Source organism: Erythrolamprus reginae, chromosome 7 (genome assembly GCF_031021105.1).
Source record: "Erythrolamprus reginae isolate rEryReg1 chromosome 7, rEryReg1.hap1, whole genome shotgun sequence".
Classification (NCBI taxonomy): domain Eukaryota; kingdom Metazoa; phylum Chordata; class Lepidosauria; order Squamata; family Dipsadidae; genus Erythrolamprus; species Erythrolamprus reginae.
Genome location: NC_091956.1, coordinates 82513838 through 82539501, shown reverse-complemented (window position 1 = coordinate 82539501; position 25664 = coordinate 82513838). Strand labels below are relative to the sequence as shown.

The following is a 25664-nucleotide window of genomic DNA, read 5'->3' as shown; positions in this document are numbered from 1 at the left end:
TTTGAAAGGTCAAGTTTTGCATTAGTGTAGTTTCACTTGCCAGTAGGTATTATTAGAGGTAATTAAAACCAAACGAAAACCAGGTATAAAGTAAAGGGAAAAGTGTCTTTCAAGTTGCTCGCAGATCTTGGTAACTTCATGGATCCATCAATACTGTATTCAGTTAGCTCTTGACTCACAATGGTTCATTTAGTGACCACTTAGCACTTAGACCAGTGGTTTTCAACCTTTCTAATGCCGTGACACCTTAATACAGTTCCTCATGTTGTGGTGACCCCCAACCACAAGTCTAGTGCCAATTCTCCCAACAGAGCTTTAAACTGATTGGCAGGAAGATCAGAGGGACAGCCCCATTATAAACGCCTGATTGGTTGGCCTTCTCCGGGTCCCGTCAACCAAACAATGTCGTTTGGTGGGACCCAGGGGAAGAGCCTTCTCTGTGGCTGCCCCGGCCCTTTGGAACCAATTCCCCCCAGAGATTAGAATTGCCCCCACCCTCCTTGCCTTTCGTAAGCTACTTAAAACCCACCTCTGTCGTCAGGCATGGGGGAACTGAGATATTCTTTCCCCCTAGGCCTTTACAATTTATGCATGGTATTTTTATATGTTTGTTTTATAATAAGGTTTTTTTTTAGTTATTTAGTATTGGATTGTTACATGCTGTTTTTTATCACTGTTGTTAGCCGCCCCGAGTCTGCGGAGAGGGGCGGCATACAAATCCAATAAATAATAATATTAATAATAATGTGATCTGGTTATGCAATCTTCTGATAAGTAAAGTCAATGGAGAAGCCAAATTTATTTAACAATGGTGTTACTCACTTAACCACCGCAAGTGATTCATTTAACAAATCTGGCGAGAAAGATTGTAAAATGGAGAAAAACTCACTTAACAAATTTCTCACTGAGCAAAATAAATTTTTGCCTCAATTGTGGTCATAAGTTGAGGACTACCTTTGTTTAGAGCAGGGGACCCCAAACTTGGGAACTTTAAGACTTATGGATTTCAACTCCCAGAATTCTCCAGCCAGCTAATTCTGGGAGTTGAAGTCCACAAGTCTTAAAGTTCCCAAGTTTGAAATCCACTGGTTTAGAGACACCATAGTATGCTAGAGCAGAAACTGTGCTTACTGTATTTAAAGCAGATTTAGTATATTGTATGAACCCCAATGCTGAGAGTCTGGGATGATGTCAGAAAAAAGGTCTTTCTATTTACATCCCTCCTTCAAACAGTATTGAAGATGAAAATGGAATGTTTCCAAAATTGAAATACTGTATTACCTTAAAACCAGCTTTATTAAATTAAGTGGGACTGACAACACAGGGAGAGGAATAGCTTACCTCTTTGATCTTATAAAGAACAAAATTAAATCTAAATTGAATTGTTTTAATTTTTCTATTAAAGCAAGCAAGAAACGGGAAGATGAATAAGTTCACTTTCACCCTCTTTTATATTATCACATGTCTATCTTTCTTCCTATGTATTTGTGTATTGGACAAATGAATAAATAAATAAATAAATAAATTGACTGAAACAATATAGGATTGGATTATAACATTAACCATATTAGGGTTAGGCTTCCTATTACTTTCTTGCTTGATTTTCCTTATTTTAAAGTAAAAGACTAACTTTTTTCCTTAATTTGGTAAATTAATTTGGTAAAGTGACAGTCAATTCATGCTGGAAGACGGACGGACGCATAAATTTGGTCAATATTTTTTTTTCACGATATAGAATAACAATGAGATCATTCTAATACCTATAACTAAGCTGGTTTTTCATCCTCATATGGTTTTTCCCTATTTGGTCATTTTTTTGTTCTTGGCACAACAGACACCAGTCTTGTCAAAACCTGAATGTCTGTCTTGCTTTTTTGTAGTTAGCTATTATATTGCTTGAAATATTTTTTATTTTGCCTTGTTGCTCAACATTAAAAATCCTTATGTTGACAGTTGATTTGAACTGTTGATGAGTTTTAGGGTTTTTCAATAAGAATGCTTATTTTTTTTCTCATTCAGTACATATTGTAAGCTTTGCATATGCATGGTATGTTTCAAGTATGCATATTTAGGAGAGTTTTGTATTTTATAACATAACATGGCAAATCCTTATTTATAACATTCGTATCGCCGTGTATCTTATAACCGACTCTGAATGGCTCCCAATCAAAAGTTAAAACAGCATAAAAACCGGTTGTTTCGTGAAAGCTTCAACCACAACAACACCAGCACACAACAGATTTAAACTTAATATTAACCGCTCCAAACTTGACTGTAAAAAATATGACTTCAGTAACTGAGTTGTCGAAGCGTGGAACTCATTACCGGACTCCATAGTGTCATCCCCAAACCCCTAACACTTTACACTTAGATTATCTACGATTGACCTATCCAGATTCCTAAGAGGTCAGTAAGGGGCGAGTACAAGTGCACTAGAGTGCTTTCCGTCCCCTGTCCTATTGCTCTCCTCTATCTCCTATACCTTTCTTCTATTCCTATATCTCTTCTTCTATTCTTTCATTGATATGTTCTATTACTATATCTTCTTTTCTATTCTTTCTTAGATATATTTTACTATGAGTATCTCCTCTATAACCTTCATCATGTATTTTACTATGTGTATATAGATATATACCCACTAAAATCCTCATTGCGTATTGGATGAATGAATGAATGAATGAATGAATGAATAAATAAATTAATATTAAAATTTGGCTTCCCTGTTGACTTTGCTGGTCAGAATGTCGGGGGGGGGGGTCACATGAGTCAGTGGCCCTGCCTCACGTCACAAACGTGAGTCAATTCTCAACCAGTATGATAAGGAGTGATTAACCTACTCAGCTGACACTAAGAGATTTAAGAGATGGGGTGGTACAGTGGTTAGAGTGCAGCACTGCAGGCTAGTTCAGCTAACTTGTAGTTCAGCAGTTCAAATCTCACCAGTGGCTCCAGGTTCCATCCTTCCAAGGTGGGTAAAATGAGGATCCAGATTGTTGGGGATAATATGCTTATTCTGTAAACCGCGTAGAGAGGGCTATAAAAGCACAATGAAGCGGTATATACTGTAAGTCTAAATGCTATTGCTAATGTCTAGTCTCTTTCAAACTGGGCTTTCGGCCAATTACTCCCTCTTGTTAGAGTATTTGATAATGGGGTAAAGTTGGAAGACGGGGTGCTGTCTAAAAACTAAACAAATCTAAAAAGTAAATAAAACTGGCTGAATAAATTTGAAATGACAGTTTCAAATTAAACAGCCACTTTCCAACAACATGCAGAGCTTGTTTACGGTGGTCTTATTCTAACCTGCACCTGCATAAACTACTGCTCACAGGTCATTGTTTTTGGGCAATATAGTAAATATTAACATCTGGATTTTCATGATTATTCTGCTTAATAGTGGCTACACTGGATATTGGATGGCTGCCAGTAATCCTATTTATAGTCCCTGTCTTATAAATCTGGCTGTTGCTGGATTTAAGATCTCTTTGTCCAGTTGAATATTGTCACTAGAATTTATTTATTTTTTGGCTTGTCAGATGATGATATATGCTAGAACAATTTACCCAGGGCAGTTTATAGCCATGTTTAAATAAAATATCAGCTGAAGAGTGAATTAAAGCAGAGATTGAATTAAGTTTTAATTTTTTAAGAAGAAGTTAATCCACCTTAAATGGAGGAGACATGGAGGGCTTTAGATTAAGTTTGGTTAATTTAAATCATAATTTGGCAGAGAGAATAATAATATGCTGGCTTTCTACTCTCACAAGTACTAAAGGCAGTTTAAAAGGGAAAAAAAATAAAAAGAAATCCAGGGTATAAAATGTTAAAAATACAACAGGTTTTAAATTTGCCATGGTTGGAAACCCGTGTTACAAAATTCCTAAATACCTCTACCTAAGAACGCCTCTACTTATGAACTTTTCTAGATAAGAACCAGGTTTTCAAGATTTTTTTTGCCTCTTCTCAAGAACCATTTTCCACTTACAAATCCAAGCCTCCGAAACTGTAACCGGAAAAGGCAGGGAGAAGCCTCCGTGGGGCCTCTCTAGGAATCTCCTGGGAGGAAACAGGGCCGAAAAAGGTGGGGAGAAGCCTCCATGGGGCCTCTCTAGAAATCTCCTGGGAGGAAACATTGCACGCATTATTTGTTTTTACATTGACTCCTATGGGAAAAATTGCTTCTTACAAACTTTTCTGCTTAAGAACCTGGTCATGGAACGAATTAAGTACGTAAGTAGAGGTACCACTATACTGAGAATTGGTGGACAAATGTGATTCACAAAGAATGTTCTCCATTGTCTGAGAGCAATTTAGGAAAAGAAGAAAGAGAGCCTTTGATAGCAGAGTGCTAAAAACAGCACAATGGGCAAACCAGAAGTCCGTTTTCTGAACATACAATTTTTTTGTTGTGCTATTTTGTGCACTCTGGAGCTTCAGGGAAGCTTCACCTCCGGAGGGCGAAACCGTCTTCCCCAGGGTCGAAAATCAGCTGACATAGGACAATACCTCGCATGCCCTTTGATATAGCTAAGCGTGCCCCCTGCAGCACACATGCCATAGGTTTGCCATCACGGAACTAGAGTGTAATTCCTGAAGCGGATATATTGCAGTTAAGCAAGTTCAAATTCTACCCCCATCTGTGTCCACATGTGGCTGTCTATATCCTCTGTCTTCCATGCAGCTATTGACCATAAAGATTTGGCTCATGCAGGGCCGAATACGAGACTGCTAAGTCTGGCATCATTTCCTGAAGAATATATAGGATCTCTATCTATGCCATGAATGAAGTTAAAAAATAAATACAGTTATAAATGAAATGAATAAATTTATCTCTGTCCATATCATATACCCTGTTTCCTCAAAAATAAGACGTACCCCGAAAGTAAGGCATGTCAGAGGTTTTTCAGAATTTACTAATATAAGGCACCCCCCGAAAATAAGGCGCAGTCAAGTTTACATACGGTATGGTGGAAAAACATACGGTACCATTCAAAGCTGTTCATAGCGGTACCGTAATAATGTGGCATCCCCTGCTGGCCCCTTCCATTGCTTTGTACCGTACAGTCTGCTGCTGTCTCACTGCCATTACAGTCTCCACTACAATGTGTAGACTGTAGTTCCTCTAGTGGCCGGAAGCTGCAATAGCGGGAGTATACTGTTGTACCATATAAGTGCCGTCATTTGTATGTGTGGGTGCCATACTGACAGGTACTGTACCGTAATCAGTGTACCATACGGTACACTTTTTGGGGGGTGTCAGCTTTTCTGCCTGTGAATTTGTCTTATTTGAGAAATATAAGGCACCCCCCGAAAATAAGACATAGCACAACTTTTGGAGCAAAAATTAATATAAGACAGTGTCTTATTTTCTGGGAAACACGGTATTTGCAAGACAGAATACACAAAAGTAGGTAAAGATCCCCCCTCCCCTTTGCATATTAAATTACATGGCACAACTCTGATTTCACAAAGAAAACAACTAATGTGACTCCCAGATACATGTTACTTGAATCTTGGCAAAAAGAAAATATGAAGAGTATTTTGGAATCTGTATTATTGCAGACTGACATACTATGGCACGGTATGTGTCTAATGACATTTACAGTACTAGCAAATGTCATGTACATTTGGGCTTTGGGCTCAGGCAGAGTCTTGCACAGCAGTAAATATACTACAGTGATGCAGTACGTCAGCTATGAAATACCCAGAGCGGCAATATCCTATGTCTCCCGTCCATCTGGGAAACCAAATGCTTTCTCAGCTGATTTGTTCATTAGTGACTCATTAAGTATCTTTGAGGTGTGAAAAATAGTGCCTTACCACAAGTCAGGAAGCTTGAATGCCAATAAGACTTGAATTGTAGCTTTGATTTGGTAATACTCTTTGCCAAGAGATAAAAAAAGTTGTAGAATTTCAAGTGTTCATAGACGCTAGAGTTGTCTCTTTCAAAGATACTTGATAAATGTCAGCAAGTTTATTTATTTATTATCTATCTATCTATCTATCTATCTATCTATCTATCTATCTATCTATCTATCTATCTATCTATCTATCTATCTATCTATCTATTGGATTTATATGCCGCCCCTCTCCGAAGACTCGGGGCGGCTAACAGCAATCATAAAACAGCGTACAATAGTAATCCAATACTAAAAACGAATTAAAAACCCCTTAATATAAAAAACCAAACATACATACAAACAAACATACCATGCATAAAATTGTAAAGGCCTAGGGGAAAAAGGAATCTTAATTCCCCCATGCCTGGCGGCAGAGGTGTATGTATTTGTATGCCACCCCTCTCCGTGGACTCAGGGCGGCTCACAACATATCAATAGGAAATACAATACAGGGGGGCCCCGGGTTACGTCAGCCCTGAGTTACGATGTTTCATGGTTACGACACAAAACCGGCCCCCCTCCTCCTGCCACGCCGCGCTTGCTTGGCTCGCTCTCGCTGCTATTTATCTCCTTCAGGCCGTCAGAGGGCGCCAGTGAAAAGCCCCTAGCAATGGTTCCCCCACGCCCTCTGGCAAGCTTCCAGCGCTACTTATACTTATACTTATTTGCTGATGATCTTTGCTGTCTCTTACTGCCTTGTAATTCTGGCCTTGAAGGCATTTGTTCTTAAGGCTTGGTCTTGTGTAGCTGCAGTTATATTTCTGTCACTTAAATAATAGTGGAATTCTGCTTTTATTCTTAATTATGTTATTATTTTAGCATTAAAATAGAAGTCTAATAAATAAACCAATAAATTAACTTGCAGCTGAGGCTCTTATATTTTCTTGGTCTTGAGCAGTGTCATTAATAATAATAATAATAATAATAATAATAATAATAATAATTTATTTGATTTGTATGCCGCCCCTCTCCAAAGACTCGGGGCGGCTCACAGCAGTGATAAAAAACAATATTATAATGGCACAAATCTAATATTAAAAAAACTAAAAACCCTATCATAATTAAAAACCAAACAGCACATACCTACCAAACATAAATCATCATTAACTTCCCTTCCTCTCCCCCAAAGGAATTGTTTTACACAAGTGCAGTGGCATTCCCAAACTGGAGCTTCGACTCACAAACACACAGTTAGTCATTGTTCCATTATCTTCAAGTATGTCCATGAGCCACTGGCTTACAAGGAAAGAACTGAAAGATTGGTGATAAAATTGAGTCCAGTGATTTGAATAGCTGTCCCTTTCTTATCAGGTTAGCAGAGGATACATGAGAAATAGAGAGCAGGGTCCCTATAAATAGCACTTGGCCGAGTGTGCATTATCTTCCATAGACCATTCCAAATCAGACATTGAGCCCTACCTTGCCAAAAAGAAGCATGTGCTCACTGAAAGGAACAAACACCGATAGCAGTAAATCTGAACATGTTGTGTGATAGACACAATCATGTGAATGAATTTGTTTCTTTGTTTGTTTGTTTGTTTTTATTTATATGTTTGTGTTCTGTCGGGCTCTCTGGTAGAATCCTCCCAAAAATGCACAGGTACAAATTTCAGACACACACACGTTTGAAAATTCAAAACAATGTTCTTTATAATGAACATTCACTTAAACCAAGCCCTCTTTTGGTATAGCAAAGAGCACTCGTCTCCAAACAAACTGGTAATTTGTACAAGTCCCTTATCAGTTCTGTGATACGTAGCTTGCAGCTGTGAGGCAATTCACAGTCCTTCTTCATTCACAAAGTGACACACACTTTGCCCTGGTTTAGTTTCAAAGCGGGGGAAAATCAGCACACAAAAGGTCAAAGTCAGTAAAGCAGTCAGGAAACACAATGATCAGATAATCCTCCACAATGGCCAAACCCACAGGCTGCTCTTTATAGCAGCCTCACTAATGACCACAGCCCCACCCAACTACATGTGGCCTCATTTTCTTTGATAATAATCTCTCAGTTGTTGCTGCCTATGCATCGCTCTCCGCATGCGTGGCTGTATCATGAACTCTTGTTCCAAATCCAAGGAGGAGCTAGATAATTGATCTCCTTATGAGCTGTCTGCCCCACTCTCCTCCTCCTCCCTGTCACTCATGTCTTCTTGGTCAGAGGAGCCTTCATCAGCAGATTCCACTGGGGGGCAAAACAGGCCTGCAGCATGTGGATGTCTCTCCCACATCCACAGTCCTTGGGGCAGGAGCTGGGCCAGAGCGAACCACAACAGTATGTATGTATGTATGTATGTATGTATGTATGTATGTATTTATTTATTTATTTATTTATTTATTTATTTATTACTTATTTGATTGACTGACTGACTGATTGATTGATTGATTGATTGATTGATTGATTGATTGATTGATTTATATGCCACCCCTCTCCGAGGACTCGTGGTAGCTTACAACATACAAAAACAACAGAATGCAATAGATAACTCCAATTATTTAAACCAAGGAAACAATGTAAAATCCCCAGATAGGTTAAAATCAATCATACACATTCAGGCAACAGCCGTACAGACATTCGTCTGCCAGGAGGTAAGATCTAATCACCCCAAGCCTGGCAGCATAAATGAGTCTTAAGACTCTTGTGGAAGGCAAGGAGGGTGGGGGCAATACAAATCTCTGGGGGGAGCTGATTCCAGAGGGCCGCCCCCCCCCCCCCATATTATTGACATCTCTTTGTTAGGTGGATAAATAGGTTGTATGAATTCAAGTTCACCTTCCTTATGAGAAAACGGTCGTAAGCCCTCTATGGTATGGAGAAACTGGGTGCGGAGTAGGATTTTCTCCCTTTACAAACTTTAGGATCAAGAGTCATTGCAGTAAGATTAATTGGAAAAGGATTTTTTTGAAATGATATTATTGTAAGCCGCCCAGTCTATTTGGAATTGGATGGATATAAAGGCGAATGAATGAATGAATGAATGAATGAATAAATAAATAAATAAATAAATAAGATTTAAAACAAAAAGAATCCTTAACTCCATGTAGTAATTAACTCACGATGACTGATAACCTAAAATGGCTTGGAAGGAAGTAAGTCTATAAGAGCAAGTATATCAGATCTGAAGACTTGCTGTTAGTTCCATTTGGGGGAGAACATTTGTCTCCAAATATTAGTTTCATGTTAGCAGTTGCCCCTGCTTATAAACACCCAAAAAGTATCTGTGAAGCCATTCTGAGAAACAGTGTTGGAACACAATTTCTAGTTTGTTTATTTATTTATTTAAATTATTTATTAATTAGATTTGTATGCCGCCCCTCTCCGTAGATTCGGGGTGGCTAACAACAATAATAAGACAATATAAACAAATTTAATATTTAAGTTAATTAAAAAACCCTAATTTAATAAACCAACCATACATACAGAGTCTAGAAGATTTGTTGCTCATGAGTCTGGTCAATTAAGTAAATTGTTGCTTGGTAAGAGTTAATAGAATTCAAGTGAGAATAGACTTGGTGCATTTTATGTATTAAAATAGAATGGCAGGAAAGCAGGCCAGTTTTTTCTTATATATATTATAAAGTGTTCAAGCATATGATGGAAACTGATTAAAATCAGCTAGGTAATACATCTTTTCTGATTATAGTTTGGTTTGTAATTGGAATATGGACCAAATCTGAACACCCTTTTGGGGTAAGTTAGTGGATTTGTTAATACCAAAGTATGGACCATTTAGACATTTTATTAGCATGATGCACTAACATTGTAAGTAAATAAAAAATATTTAAGTGTAACTAGACCTATGTGACATTCCTGTGGCCCGTAGCCTATGTAATTCAGGGTTAGTTTGCGGTCTGGAGCATTGAAGGGGCCTCGTGAATTGGAGCCCAGAAATGCAGAAAGAAGAACTTTAAGAAAAATAAACCTAATTTATGATCATGGATAGAGTACAAAAACATTGGCAAAATTAAAGACCTGGAATCCTGTGTGACTCATTATTACATGAACGGTAGCAAAAACAACAGACATAATTGTTGAGCAATTGAATGTCTTTTTTTCCACAATAAATATAAAATCGTTTTATTTGAATAGGATACAGTAATTACATTCTCACCAGTAAGTTCTGTGTCTCATTATGGCCCTATTTGGACTGGGAGTCATTGCTCACAGTCACTCATGCCCTCATCATCTCGAGGCTCGACTATTGTAACGCTCTCTACATGGGGCCACCTTTGAAAAGTGTTCGGAAACTTCAGATCGTGCAGAATGCAGCTGCGAGAGCAATCATGGGCTTCCCTAGGTATGCCCATGTCACACCAACACTCCGCAGTCTGCATTGGTTGCCGATCAGTTTCCGGTCACAATTCAAAGTGTTGGTTATGACCTATAAAGCCCTTCATGGCACCGGACCAGAATATCTCCGGGACCGCCTTCTGCCACACGAATCCCAGTGACCGGTTCGGTCCCACAGAGTTTGCCTTCTCCGGGTCCCGTCGACTAAACAATGTCATCTGGCGGGACCCAGGGGAAGAGCCTTCTCTGTGGTGGCTCCGACCATCTGGAACCAGCTCCCTCCTGAGATTAGGATTGCCCCCACCCTCCTTGCCTTTCGCAAACTCCTTAAAACCCATCTCTGCCGTCAGGCATGGGGGAACTGAAACATCTCCCCCTTGCCCATGTTGTTTTGGTGTTAGATTGATTGTGTGCTTGTTTTTTAATATTCTGGGGTTGTTTTTTTATGAAATTTTTAGCTTAAAATTGTAATTGGATTGGTGGGTATTGGATTTGTTATTATGTATTGTTTTTACTTTGTTGTGAGCCGCCCCGAGTTTGCGGAGAGGGGCGGCATATAAATCCAATAAATCTAATCTAATCTAATCTAATAATGTTTTTAAGTAAACAAAAAGCCCATGAACCAAACTTGAAATTAGATAGGATAAGAGCCCATGCATGATATAATAAGATGTTGACAGCCTGCATGAAAAGGATAATCTGTTTTTTCAATTTTCCCTTTCATTTAAAGTTTTTGTATGGTGATACCATTCATTTATTTGCTGCTGGAACTTGTACTATTTCATTTCTTAGCCAAAGAGTCTGTAGTATTGTCTGCAGATGTAAATAGCTTGGTTAGGATCAGAAGTCAGTTTCAGCAGGTTCTGACCAGTTTTGGAGAACCAGCAGCAGAAATTTTGAGCAATTCAGAGAACCTGTAAATACCACCTCTGGCCCCCATCTATTCTCTGCCTCCCAAATCCCAGCTTTTCGGGAGGAAATGGAGATTTTGCAGTAACCTTCCCCTGGAGTGAGGTGGAAATGGAGATTTTATAGTATGTTTCTCCTGCCACGCCCACCAAACCATGCCCACCAAGCCATGCCACGCCCACCAAACCACACCCACAGAACCCGTAGTAAAAATAATTGAATCCCACCACTGGTTAAAAACTTTTATAACAGCTATACTACAAGGAAGGTTGGTTTCTAACTTTTATTATATATTATGTAATATTGGTAATCATTAACATTCCCCATCGTTGGTGAAGCCAGCAGTCAGGATGGGTTGTCCTCGTCCACTCAGTGATGAGGACTGAGTTTGTCTATTTTTTTTTTGACAGAATCCGTCCTGCTAGGACCCAGAAAATGCCATTTTTCTCATCCTTATCTGGTTTGAATGAAAAAAATTAAAATAACTTTGTATTTTTGTAATGTACAAATTACAAATTGTGGTGTGACCAGAACAATCTAGAACTGAACACACTCAAAACCGTAGAAATGGTGGTAGACTTTAAGAGAAACCTTTCCACCCTTCCACCTCTCACAATACTAGACAACACAATATCAACAGTAGAGACCTTCAAATTTCTAGGTTCTATCATATCTCAAGACCTAAAATGGTCACCTAACATCAAAAACATCATCAAAAAAGCACAACAAAGAATGTTCTTTCTGCGCCAGCTCAGGAAGCTCAAACTGCCCAAGGAGCTGCTGATTCAGTTCTACAGAGGAATCATTGAGTCTGTCATCTGCACCTCTATAACTGTCTGGTTTGGTGCTGCAACCCAACAGGACCGACACAGACTTCAGAGGAGAATCAGAACTGCAGAAAAAACAATTGCTGCCAATCTGCCTTCCATTGAGGACCTGTATACTGCACGAGTCAAAAAGAGGGCGGGGACAATATTTACTGACCCCTCGCATCCTGGACACAAATTGTTTCAACTCCTACCCTCAAAATCGTCGCTACAGAGCACTGCACACCAAGACAACTAGACACAAGAACAGTTTTTTTCCGAACGCCATCACTCTGCTAAACAAATAATTCCCTCAACACTGTCAGACTTTCTACTAAATCTGCACTTCTATTCTACTAGTTTTTCTCATCATTCCTATCACCCATTTCCTCCCACTTAGGACTGTAGGGCTGTAACTTGTTGCTTATATCCTAAGATTTTTATTAATATTGCTTCTTCATTGCTTATTTGACCCCTATGACAATCATTAAGTGTCGTACCACATGATTCTTGACAAATGTATATTTTATTTTATGTACGCTGAGAGCATCTGCACCAAGACAAATTCCTTGTGTGTCCAATCACACTTGGCCAATAAAAATTCTATTCTATTCTATTCTATAAGACATGTGAAGATCAACTCACATTCAAAGGAAATAAAATGTGTTTGAAACGGGACATTTAATTTTGATTTATTGCCAAATAGATTTAGTTTTATACTTAGGGTTCTGAAACCAACTAAACGAATTGTTATGCGAAATAACAATTTTATCTGGCTTAGATCCTAAGATAAGTAAACGTAAAGGAATTTACAAAGGAATGTTTGCATTCCCTCAGCTGTTCTTGTTCTATCTATAAATCTAGTCTGGAAAGTTACCTTTTGGAAGAAATATTGTCCTCGTAAATAACCTTAGAGGAGAGGATAAATGTCCGAAATGAGATGTGAAGTTTTATAATTAGTTAGTGGAATAAAATTTACAATTAGGGTATCTCTGCACTCTCCTTTTCCCCAATACAGTGTTCCCTCGATTTTCGCGGGGGATGCGTTCCGAGACCGCCTGCGAAAGTTGAATTTCCGCGAAGTAGAGATGCGGAAGTAAATACACTATTTTTGGCTATAAACAGTATCACAAGCCATCCCTTAACACTTTAAACCCTTAAATTGCAATTTCCCATTCCCTTAGCAACCATTTAGATTATTACTCACCATGTTTATTTATTAAAGTTTATTAAAAAAAATATTTATTAAAGGCGGACGAAAGTTTGGCGATGACATATGACATCATCGGGCAGGAAAAACCGTGGTATAGGGAAAAAACCCGCAAAGTATTTTTAATTAATATTTTTGAAAAACCGTGGTATAGACTTTTCGCAAAGTTCGAACCCGCGAAAATCGAGGGAACACTGTACTCCAATTTGGCCCTACTCGAACCTTTGGTCAGTTCAAGGAGCTCCATGGAGAAATCATACAAGATTCAATAATTATCTTTTGTGAGTTAATTCACATCTTAATAGCCAATTTCTACGTGCAAGCTGAAAACATTGAGAAAAACATTACAAAAGTCAAATGACAGCAATGTGACATAGCGAATTTGGCACTTGTGACTTAGTACAGCATTTGAACCTGGTTGATTTCATTCATTGTTCATCCTAAGAAGTATGTATGTATGTATGTATTTATTTATTTATTTTATTTTATTTATTAGATTTGTATGCCGCCCCTCTCCGTAGACTCGGGGTGGCTCACAACAATAACAAGAACAATGTAAGAACAAATCTGATAATTTAAAAAACCCTAAAACCCCCATTATCAAAAGCAAACAAATACACAAACATACCATGTATAAACTGTATAGGTCCAGGGGAGATGTCTCAGTTCCCCCATGCCTGACGGCAGAGATGGGTCTTAAGAACTTTACGAAAGGCAAGGAGGGTGGGGGCAGTTCTAATCTCCAGGGGGAGCTGGTTCCTGAGGGTCGGGGCCGCCACAGAGAAGGCTCTTCTCCTGGGTCCCGCAAAACGACGTTGGTTAGTCGACGGGACCCGGAGAAGGCCAACTCTGTGGGACCTAACCCGTTGCTGGGATTCGTGCGGCAGAAGGCGGTCCCGGAGGTATTCTGGTCCGATGCCATGAAGGGCTTTATAGGTCATAACCAACACTTTGAATTGTGACCGGAAATTGATCGGCAACCAATGCAGACTGTGGAGTGTTGGTGTAACATGGGCATACCTTGGGAAGCCCATGATTGCTATGTATGTATGTATGTATGTATGTATGTATGTATGTATGTATGTATGTATGTATGTATGCATTTATCTATCTATCTATCTATCTATCTATCTATCTATCTATCTATCTATCTATCTATCTATCTATCTGTTTGATTTTTATGCCACCCTTCTCCTTAGACTCAGGGCAGCTTACAACATGTTAGCAATAGCACTTTTTAGCAGAGCCAGCCTATTGCCCCCACAATCCAGGTCCCCATTTGACCCACCTCGGAAGGATGGAAGGCTGAGTCAATCTTGAGCCGGTGATGAGATTTGAACCGCTGACCTTCAGATCTACAGTCAGCTTCAGTGGCCTGCAGTACCGCACTCTACCTGCTGCGCCACCCCGAGCTCTTATTCCTTTTCTATAATGCATTATATGAATGCTGCATTCTTTTCAAATTTTATTTCACTTCGAAACGTTTGTAATTCTTCTTGTTGTCTCTCATGATTCCGTTCTTAGAATGTGAATGAAAACAAGTAATTTTTTGCATTATTGTGATTTTGCAGTTGATTGATGGAGGCAAAGCAGCTAATGCCAACGTCGGAATAGGTGATGTGGTCCTCAGCATTGATGGGATAAGTGCGGAAAGTATGACTCACCTGGAAGCACAAAACAAAATCAAGACCTGCTCGGGAAATCTGGTTATGAATCTTCAAAGGTAATTATCATTATTATTATTATTATTATTATTATTACCATGGCTATTATTGAATAACATTTCCTTAGAAGAAAAAAGCATGCATTCTTCTGCTCTGGAATGCTTATGTTTTTTTCTAACCTCGATTGTACGTTTTGTTTATAATAATGACAGCTTTGTATCAATTTATTATTATTTTTTAAAAAGTCAAACCGCTGTAGAGTGCAACATTGCAAGGACCTATGTTATACCACCTGCATTGATTCCCCAATCCTTCTGATAGAGAACTAAAATGTCATCTAACTTTAGCTTCATTCATAACAACTCTTTAAAATGTATTTTTAAAAATCACATATCATCCTTTCTTCTTTAGGTTACCATGAAAAATATCTTTTTTTTTAATATACAGTGATACCTTGTCTTACAAACGCCTCATCATACAAACTTTTCGAGATACAAACCCGAGGTTTAAGATTTTTTTGCCTCTTCTCCCAAACTATTTTCACCTTACAAACCCACCACCGCCGCTGGGTTGCCCCACCTCCATACTTCCGTTGCCAGCGAAGCACCCGTTTTTGCACTGCTGAGATTCCCCTGAGGCTCCCCTCCATGGGAAACCCCACCTCCGGACTTCCGTGTTTTTGTGATGCTGCAGGGGAATTGTTTCGTCTTACAAACTTTTCACCTTAAGAACTTCGTCCCGGAACCAATTAAGTTTGTAAGACAAGGTATCACTGTATTACGAAAAAACAATATTGATAAACACAGACTCCTTTAAAATGTTCTACTTTTAACTCTATGTGTGACAACTATGAGAAAGTCTCCAGATGTACTGTATTCATTTTCTTCAAAATTTAATTGTCCTAATAACCTTCTGTAATTTTAGACAATGATTTGATTCTGTTTACTAAGGGGTAGTGGTAGACCGCATAATTTAAATATTTAAATTAATACTCTAAATAGGAGACCAGTGTTTACTACTGTAAGAGACTTCATCCTTAGAACTTGAAAAATAGTATGAAATGAAGTGTATTATACACCCAATGACATTACAAACTATCAATGGGAGTTCCAACATTTTACTTCTCTCCATCTCACTAGCCATAAAGCAGTGTTTCCCAACCTTGGCAACTTGAAGATATTTGGACTTCAACTCCCAGAATTCCCCAGCCAGCATTTCCTGGCTGGGGAATTCTGGGAGTTGAAGTCCAAATATCTTCAAGTTGCCAAGGTTGGGAAACACTGCCATAAAGGATCATACAAAATAAAGAAAGAAATAGATCCGCTGCAATATTCTTACAAGGAAACTGAATGGATATTCCTAGTGAGGACAATGTCAACATGACACTGGGCATAGTCTTCCTCGTTCAGAAGGTATCCAACAAGTTTCTGCAGAGCATAGTATATAGGCTGTCATAATTTAGGTTGTGGCTAGATTAAAGCTGAAAGGATGTCCGTCTTCTGATACGTCAAGAAGTGAAAATAATGTTTGATAATGTTGCAAAGATGCACATATTACTAGCATTTATTTATTTGTTTATTTATTTATTAGATTTGTATGCCGCCCCTCTCCGAAGACTCGGGGCGGCTAACAACAATAAAAAAGACAATGTAAACAAATCTAATATTAAAAATAATCTTAAAAAACCCAATTTAAAAAACCAATCATACATACAAACATACCATGTATAAATTCTATAAGCCTAGGGGGGAAGGGAAAATTTCAATTCCCCCATGCCTGACGACAGAGGTGGGTTTTGAGGAGCTTGTGAAAAGCAAGGAGGGTAGGGGCAACTCTGATATCTGGGGGGAGTTGGTTCCAGAGAGTTGGGGCCGCCACAGAGAAGGCTCTTCCCCTGGGTCCCTCCAGACAACATTGTTTAGTCGACGGGACCCGGAGAAGGCCAACTCTGTGGGACCTAACCGGTCGCTGGGATTCGTGCGGCAGAAGGCGGTCCCGGAGATATTCTGGTCCGATGCCATGAAGGGCTTTATAGGTCATAACCAACACTTTGAATTGTGACCAGAAACTGATCGGCAACCAATGCAGACTGCGGAGTGTTGGTGTAACATGGGCATATTTGGGGAAGCCCATGATAGCTCTCGCAGCTGCATTCTGCACGATCTGAAGTTTCCGAACACTTTTCAAAGGTAGCCCCATGTAGAGAGCGTTACAGTAGTCGAGCCTCGAGGTGATGAGGGCGTGAGTGGCTGTGAGCTGTGAGTCCCGGTTGGAACCAGGAACCAGGACAAGCTTGATGTTGCCAGAGCAGAAATGCCAAGACTGAATATAGACATTCTTGGAATCAGTGAACTGAAATAAATTTCAAATGGCAGAGAGGATCACACCTACTGCAGACAAGAAAACAGAAATTTATTTATTTATTTTATTTATTTATTGGATTTGTATGCCGCCCCTCTCCGGAGACAGCAACAATAAAACATTGTACAATAGTAATTCAATACTAAGAACGATTAAAAACCCAATAATATAAAAACCAAACATACATGCATACATACATACCATGCATAGAATTGTAAAGGCCTAGGGGGAAAGAGTATCTCAATTCCCCCATGCCTGACGGCAGAGGTGGGTTTTAAGTAGCTTACGAAAGGCAAGGAGGGTGGGGGCAGTTCTAATCTCTGGGGGGAGTTGTTTCCAGAGGGCCGGGGCCGCCACAGAGAAGGCTCTTCCCCTGGGTCCCGCCAAGCGACATTGTTTTGTTGACGGGACCCGGAGAAGATCCACTCTGTGGGACCTAACTGGTCGCTGGAATTCGTGCGGCGGAAGGCGGTCCCTGAGATAATCTGGTCCAGTGCCATGAAGGGCTTTATAGGTCATAACCAGAAATGAAGTAACCATCAATATCTATCTATATATATATTCAGTATTTCCCCGAAAATAAGATCCACCCAAGTGACAGAATCAGTGCTCAGGTATGTTAGAATGAGTAGAAGAACAATAGGATGATCTCAAAAAATTTAGAAGGATCTCAAATTTTTGATTCCAAGTCAAGCCAATCAGTATTACGCTGATTCAAGTTTTGCGTTGCACCCACCGATACGAAGAAGGGGAAGTTGAACTGCTCTGTAGAAACTTGTCAACACCACACCAAATAAACCACAGCATGTTCATTATATGAGACTGGATGCTAAAATTGGAACTAAAGTAGCATCTGAAATAATGGAAACATTACGTTTCTATGTATAAAATGAAGCAGGAGACAGGCTAACAGTTGTGCCAAGAAAATGTAATATTTATAGCAAATATTTTCCCCCAACAACCTAAAGCTGAGTTGATACACCACATTAACAGATGGATGACACCGAAATGAAATCCGGTATGTACTCTGCAAGAAAAATGGAAGAATTTTATTAAGTCAGCAAAAACAAGATTTAGTGCTGCCTGTGGTTCAAATCTCACCACTAGATCTTTTGGGTTTTTTGCTCCTTGAAAATATATTTTAAAGTTGTATTTTCAAGGAGCAAATTATACATATATATTTATAAGCAAACCAAACTTCCAGGTGAGGAGGAGGGGGTGGAGGAGGAGGAGGAGGAGGAGGAGGAGGAGGAGAAGAAGAAGAAGAAGAAGAAGAAGAAGAAGAAGAAGAAGAAGAAGAAGAAGAAGTAGTAGTAGTAGTAGTAGTAGTAGTAGTAGTAGTTGGAGGAAAGATCAAAAGCAGCATGAGAAAATATTATTTTACTGAAAGAGTAGTAGATCCTTGGAACAAACTTCCAGCAGACATGGTAGATAAATCCACAGTAACTGAATTTAAACATGCCTGGGATAAACATAGATCCATCCTAAGATGAAATACAGAAAATAGTATAAGGGCAGACTAGATGGACCATGAGGTCTTTTTATGCCGTCAGACTTCTATGTGTCTATGTTAAGAAGAAGAAGAAGAAGAAGAAGAAGAAGAAGAAGAAGAAGAAGAAGAAGAAGAAGAAGAAGAAGAAGAAATTTGCTGAGAGGTTAAAAGTGTTTTTGCTTCCTTCAAAATGGAAATAAAAAGATGACAAGGAGAGGGAGTGTCAAAACAAATTCATATTCAATAATTTTTTATAGAATATTCATTTCAGAAAGGAACAGGGTGCAGCTAAATGTACAATAGAAAAATACGAAGGATCATAATCCAATTAATAGCATCAGAGAGGTTTGTTAAGAAAATTACAGAAACCAAAGAGAGGCCTTATTGAAAAATGGAAACAGTAAAAGACAAATATTTAGGAAGAGGATAGAAAGAAGAGATGGCATGAGTATATTAAAGAACTATAGAAAAAAAGACAGATATGAATAATTACTGATTTAGGGTGGATTATTTTAAAAAGTGAAATTAAATGGATCCTAGAAAATGATGCAAACAACAGCAGTAATTTTATTATCAAATCATTTAAACTCTTTCCAAACTGCGCAGATTTGTATGGTGTGCAAAATACAGCAGTGGTCTAGGGATGGAAAAGAACCATTTAAATTTCAATACCAAGTATGGTCTCTGGTAAAAACTATGAAACAATTGTACTTAATCTTCATGTTGTAGGAGAGAGCTCAAGAGCTTACAGTGTAGGCAATACAAGGAATGGAAACTGACAGATGCTATATTCAGAAAATACAAGACAAGGGAACTCTAAAAAGAAATACAGTATTGTTTACTAATTATATAAGCACTTACATAGACCAGAACAGATTGACTAAGCCTCTAAAAACCTACCTGACCACATTGTTTGCCTATTGAACAATCTGCATTGATGACCAGGAAGCATCAATTTGAATAAACAAAAACTAAATTGTTCAAAATTGGGAGAAACTGTATGCTGTCCCCCTGTTCAATTAGCATACTATATGATAACAAATGCTTGAGTAGAAGAAACAGCAATTGGAATTAAATTGTTGGGGGAACAACTTCAGACAGGCTGGATATTACCAAGACTGGACTCTCTGGTTAAAGATAAATCAAGAGAGTGCAGAAACTGGTCTGATGTTCAATTTTTTTAAAAAATGTTTCATCAGATAAATTAGGATTGATGGTTAAAAGTAATAATTGATCTCTTAAATCTATAGCCATAGATTATGTGGACCTGAAACATGACTAAACCAAGATTTCGTATCACAGATCTTATGAATCAATTATGCAATCAACTATAGATTGTTGCGGTTAGCTCTGGCCCAGCTCCTGCCCCAAGGACTGTGGATGTGGGGGAGACATCCACATGCTGCAGGCCTGTTTTGCCCCCCCCCAGTGGAATCTGATGATGAAGGCTCCTCTGACCAAGAAGACATGAGTGACATGGAGGAGGAGAGTGGGGCAGACAGCTCAGAAGGAGATCAATTCTCTAGCTCCTCCTTGGATTCAGAACAAGAGTTAATGATACAGCCACGCATGCGGAGAGGGATGCATTAGGCAACAACAACTGAGAGATTATTATCAAAGAAAATGAGGCCACCTGTGGTTGGGTGGGGCTGTGGTCATTAGTGAGGCTGCTATAAAGAGCAGCCTGTGAGTTTGGCCATTGTGGAGGATTATCTGATCGGTGTGTTTTGTGACTGCTTTACTGACTTTGACCTTTTGGGTGCTGATTTTTCCCCGCTTTGAAACTAAACCAGAGCAAAGTGTGTTTCACTTTGTGAAAGAAGAAGGACTGTGAATTGCCTCACAGCTGCAAGCTAAGTATCACAGAACTGATAAGGGACTTGTGCAAATTACAGTCATACCTTCTCTTACGAACCTAATTGGTTCCAGGGGGAGGTTCGTAAGGTGAAAGGTTCATAAGACGAAACATTGTTTCCCATAGGAAACAATGTAAAGTCAATTAATCCGTGCAACCAAAAAAAAAAACCCGGAAAAAAACGCTGCCGCCCGGCTGTCACCTTTTAAAACAGCCTGGGGGCTTCTCAGCGACCTCCCGAACGCCGAACGCCAAACCCGAACTTCCGGGTTTGGCGTTCAGAAGGCCGCCGAGAATACCCCAGGCTGTTTTAAAAGGTGACAGCCGGGCGGCGGGGCTTCCCAGCAGCCTCTGAACGCCGAACGCGGACGTTCGGGTTTGGTGTTCGGCTTCGGGAGGCTGCTGGGAAGCCGCCCGGCTGTTTTAAAAGGTCACAGCCGGGCTGGGGGGCTTCCCAGCAGCCTCCCGAACCCCGAACCTTTGCCGAACTTCCGGGTTCGGGAGGCTGCTGGGAAGCCCCCCAGCCCGGCTGTCACCTTTTAAAACAGCTGGGCGGCTACCCAGCAGCCGCCGAACGCGGAAGTTTGGGTCTGGCGTTCGGCTTCGGGAGGCTGCTGGGAAGCCGCCCGGCTGTTTTAAAAGGTCGCATCATCCGCGGAAATCGAGGGAACACTGTAGTACTTTCAAGAAGTGTCCTATGAATTTATTATTTATTATTTATTATTTATTGGATTTGTATGCCGCCCCTCTCCGTTGACTCTTAGCACCTTAGAGATATTTTTTTCTCTAGCATCAGATACTTGATCCTGAAAAACCCATTCCTGCAACAAATAATCTTTATGTAGGACTTTTAAACACGTTCTTTCTGCTTTATTTCAATCATTAAGAATCCATTCAGTCTTCAGTATGGGAGGATTTGCCAAACCAAAATAAATGAATTCAACTCCATTCATTACATGTAATGTCCACTGAGATTTGCAGGAGGAATTAAATTTCTGCTGAAAGCTAGCTTCTGGATATCTAAGAAGTGCAATGGAATAATGATGATTAATAGGGGGACAGAAATAGAAGAAACTAGTTTTTGGTTTTTAATTGATGGCCAGTTTAGCAAACCCTTGGAGGGTTTTCGTTGCACTAGCTTGATAGAAAATGAGTCAATGTTTCAGCCCCCGTACAGGATGTGACTCAGTTGTGACTGCCACCTTGCAGCTGGAACAAAGATTGTACAGAATTAGGCTGGTAAAGATCAAATGAAGAGCCCTTGGAATCAGACATGGCATCTTAGCTTTGTTTAAGGGGGAATGATGTGTTATGGTCTTAGGCCAGTTTCCAATCCTACATTTTCCATCTGTTTTTAATCCCTTTTTTTTTGCATCTGAGAAGCATTTGACAATGTATTTTTGTAGCTGTGCCTATGCAGTGTTTTTCTGCCATCACCCATAGATAGTAAATGCTTTGAGCAACTTTTACAAACCCAAGTAATTCAGAAGCTGCCTTGCCGAGAGGCTGCTTTAAATATTATGGACTCTTCATAGATTCGAGTTCATTTTATCAGATGCACATGATATATTTCTTATAGTTCAGTATGTTTTTTATCAATTATTCTTTCTGAGTGTCCACTGAAATTATTCTACATGTAAGCCCTGTTTGTTGCCATATTTCATTTTTCACTGACCCTGATTGCATTTTCATAAATTCATAATTATAATTGTTTATTAAATTTATGATACCTTACTCATACAAGTTATATGTAGTGTTGGATGAAACCGTTGAAGTTCGGGTTTGGCGGGTTCGGACGAACTTGCCATCGGAGTTCGGGTAGGTTTGCGAACCCAAACCCCAACCCCAACACCTCTGGCACGGCGGGAGGCGAAGCGCTGGAGGGGGGGTGTCAGGCTCCATCAAACGGGCGATGGCCGGGAGCCGCCGAAAATTGCTGCCCCTAGTTCTCTCTCATTTCGGCTGCTCCCGGCCATCGCCCACTTGATGGAGTCTGGTACCTCTCCCCCTCCCCAGCGCTTCAGGATCCCATCCGGCAGCTTCAAGTGGGCTCTGACTCAGTCGCCCCTCCTGCCCCCCCAAGCAGAGTCGGCGGCTTGAGCCTCAGAGCCCTCCCCGCCTCTGCCTCCTGCCCACCGCAGTGTTCGAGCAAACGCTGAACCTGAACACGGACTTCTGAAAAAGTCTGGGTTTGGGTTCGGTATGCCAAACCCCATAAATTTCAGCACAGACCCTAATTGTTTGTTTGTTTGTTTGTTTGTTTGTTTGTTTGTTTGATTTGTATGCCGCCCCTCTCCGTAGACTATGCAAGTTCGGTTCACCCAACACTAGTTATATGAATCTTGCACCCGAGATGCGCACGCCGCCAGGACCAGACCACTAGCATTGGCAGCGGGCAGCCCCTCGCTGTTTTGGTCCTGTCACACAAGAGACGCTGGACTTCCTTGGTGCTCTGATTGGAATACATTCGAATACATTTATCCACAGCGATAGTGTCTGTGCCGTGTTTGATATAGCAAAGAACTGTTGCAGTGTGCTCCTCTAAGTCAGGGTGATAAAAGATGCTCCAATTTGTGTCCTCCAAACAATCCTGAAGTTGTTGGGAAGCATCTTTTGGCCAAGATTTCACTATCTTTATTATAGGCAGAGCCCGTTTCCTAAGAGGAATGTACAGTGGTACTTCATGATACGAACTTAATTGGTTCCAGGAGGAGGTTCGTAAGATGAGGTACCACTGTATGCTGGTGCTAAAAGCAGTGACATATGGTCCGACTCTCCCATGCCATAGGTTCTCCATCACTGGTATATACTTTGTCCAATATGTTTGGACACACTCAACATGCTGATAAAATTTAGGGAGCATTGCTTTTAAATCAGCCTGATTAAAGTCCCCCGCTATAATATTCACAGCATCAGGATACGTATTCTTATAGTTTATAGTGGTAACAATAGTGAAAACAAATTCTGTATTCGTTTAGTCTGTGTTTATTTTTTTTAATTTTTTAAATAAATTTTATTTGCAAGAATATATACAATAAACATAACATCTTACAAACACCAATAAACAATGTACAGTAATAACAAAAAACATTAAAAAATTGGGTGGGTGAACGGCAGATCTATATTAAGAGTTTGTGCTATAAATATTCTCTATATTCCATTATAGTATAACTAAAAAATTACATTATAGGTAAATAGGAGATAAAGTTGAGTATAGAATAGCAGAAAAGTTTTAGAAAGATAAGTTTAGTTTTTACAAATATCTTATTTTAATCCTTTACTAGGATGATATAGACACCAGACTGTTATCTTTATATATACAGTATACACAATATAGTATTATTATTGTTTAATGCTCATTGTTTTTACTTTCAACCAGTCTGTTAATTGTTTCACTCTATACTACGCTTTGACTGAAATAACGTTTGATTAACTATAAATAGCTTTTACTATATTTCAAGGTTTTCACTGGAATAAGCTACATCATTGGTTATAGTCACAGTAAGACTCTCTAGTTTGTAGTTTGTACTTGCATTAATTTTTTAAATGCGATGCCCGTAATTAAAAATTCATAGGGTATACAGTTACAGACATCAAATTACTTACAGTTCATTTATTACTTCTACAATACAAGATGTACATTGTTTTTTTATAGCATGGCTGCTATACTAGAATTGAACAAGATTTTCAAGAAAAGTGGAAATAAGAACAATGAACAAGTTTTAACTTTTATCCTTACACTTTCTGCTTGTTGATTTCATCTCTAGCAGCTAATCCAGAGTGGTTGCCTTGCCCCTCACTATTTTTTGGTTAATTGAAAGACGGGCAGCTATATAAATGTTTTAAATAAATAAAATAGTTTTTTAAGTGATTGTATATGTTTTTTGGATTTTTGATTGGGAGCCGCCCAGAGTTAGTGGGAAAATGTATGGCTAAATAAATATTTTAAATAAATAGATTTAAGTGATTTTATGTTTTTCAGATTTTTTAAATTTTCAGCTGCCCAGAATTGGTTGAAAGATGGGCAGCTGTATAAATATTTTAAACAAATAAAATAGCTTTAAGAGGTTTTGTATGTTTTTGGGATTTTTGATAGGAAGCCAACCAAAGTTGGTTGAAAGAATATACAGTGATACCTCAACTTACAAACGCCTCGTCATACAAACTTTTCGAGATACAAACCCGGGGTTTAAGATTTTTTTGCCTCTTCTTACAAACTATTTTCACTTTACAAACCCACCGCCACCTCTGGGATACCCCGCCTCCAGACCTCTGTTGCCAGTGAAGCGCCCGTTTTTGTGCTGCTGGGATTCCCCTGAGGCTCCCCTCCATGGGAAACCCCACCTCCGGACTTCCGTGTTTTTGTGATGCTGCAGGGGAATCCCAGCAGCGCAAAAACAGGTGCTTCGCTGGAAACGGAAGTCCAGTCCGGAGGTGGGGTTTCCCATGGAAGGGAGCCTCAGGGGAATCCCAGCAGCGCAAAAATGGGCGCTTCGGCTGGCAAAAGGGGTGAATTTTGGGCTTGCACACATTAATCACATTTCCATTGATTCCTATGGAAAACATTGTTTCATCTTACAAACTTTTCACCTTAAGAACCTCGTCCCGGAATCAATTAAGTTTGTAAGACAAGGTATCACTGTACATTGTTTTAAATCACTAAATAAAGTCAAAACCTAGGTATTCAGCTGAGACAATTTAACAATCGCTGGCTAAAATTTCTGAACTGAGTTGATTTAAATACAATGTATTCCAAACTTCAAATGATTATTTAAATGAGTTGGTATTACATTCAGAGGTGGGTTCCTCCCAGTTTGGACCAGCTCACTCGATTGTGTAGGAAATGGCAGTCATGGGACTCTGCTAAATTTACTTGCAAAGCCCAATTTAAATACAATATTTGCAATATTGCTTAGCCTATTTTTGTTCACATATCCTGAAACATATGCACACTATTCAATGTTTAAACAGCCCTTCGCAACTTTCATGGCAATCCACCTTCCCTAATGGCACCGTAGCTTTCTGCTCCCAAGTTTTGTCTTTCTCATTTTCAGTGATAACATGTTGTTTTCCTTTGTTTCATATAAGAACATATGGAAACCAGATGCTGCTTTGGGGGCAAAGTTTCAGTGATTTAACACAACTTAAATAAATTATTTGGTAAGCTATTAAAATA

General features: G+C 39.4%; 1 protein-coding gene across 4 annotated transcripts in view; it reads left to right on the top strand.

Moving 5' to 3' along the window:
- PDLIM5 (PDZ and LIM domain 5) overlaps positions 1-25664 on the top strand; it is a 172486-nt gene that overhangs the window by 30488 nt on the left and 116334 nt on the right. For all 4 annotated transcript variants that reach the window (XM_070758000.1, XM_070758001.1, XM_070758003.1 and 1 more), the window contains exon 3: positions 14688-14839. In XM_070758000.1, coding sequence (XP_070614101.1) covers positions 14688-14839 — 152 coding nt within the window. The remainder of the gene's footprint in view (positions 1-14687; positions 14840-25664) is intronic.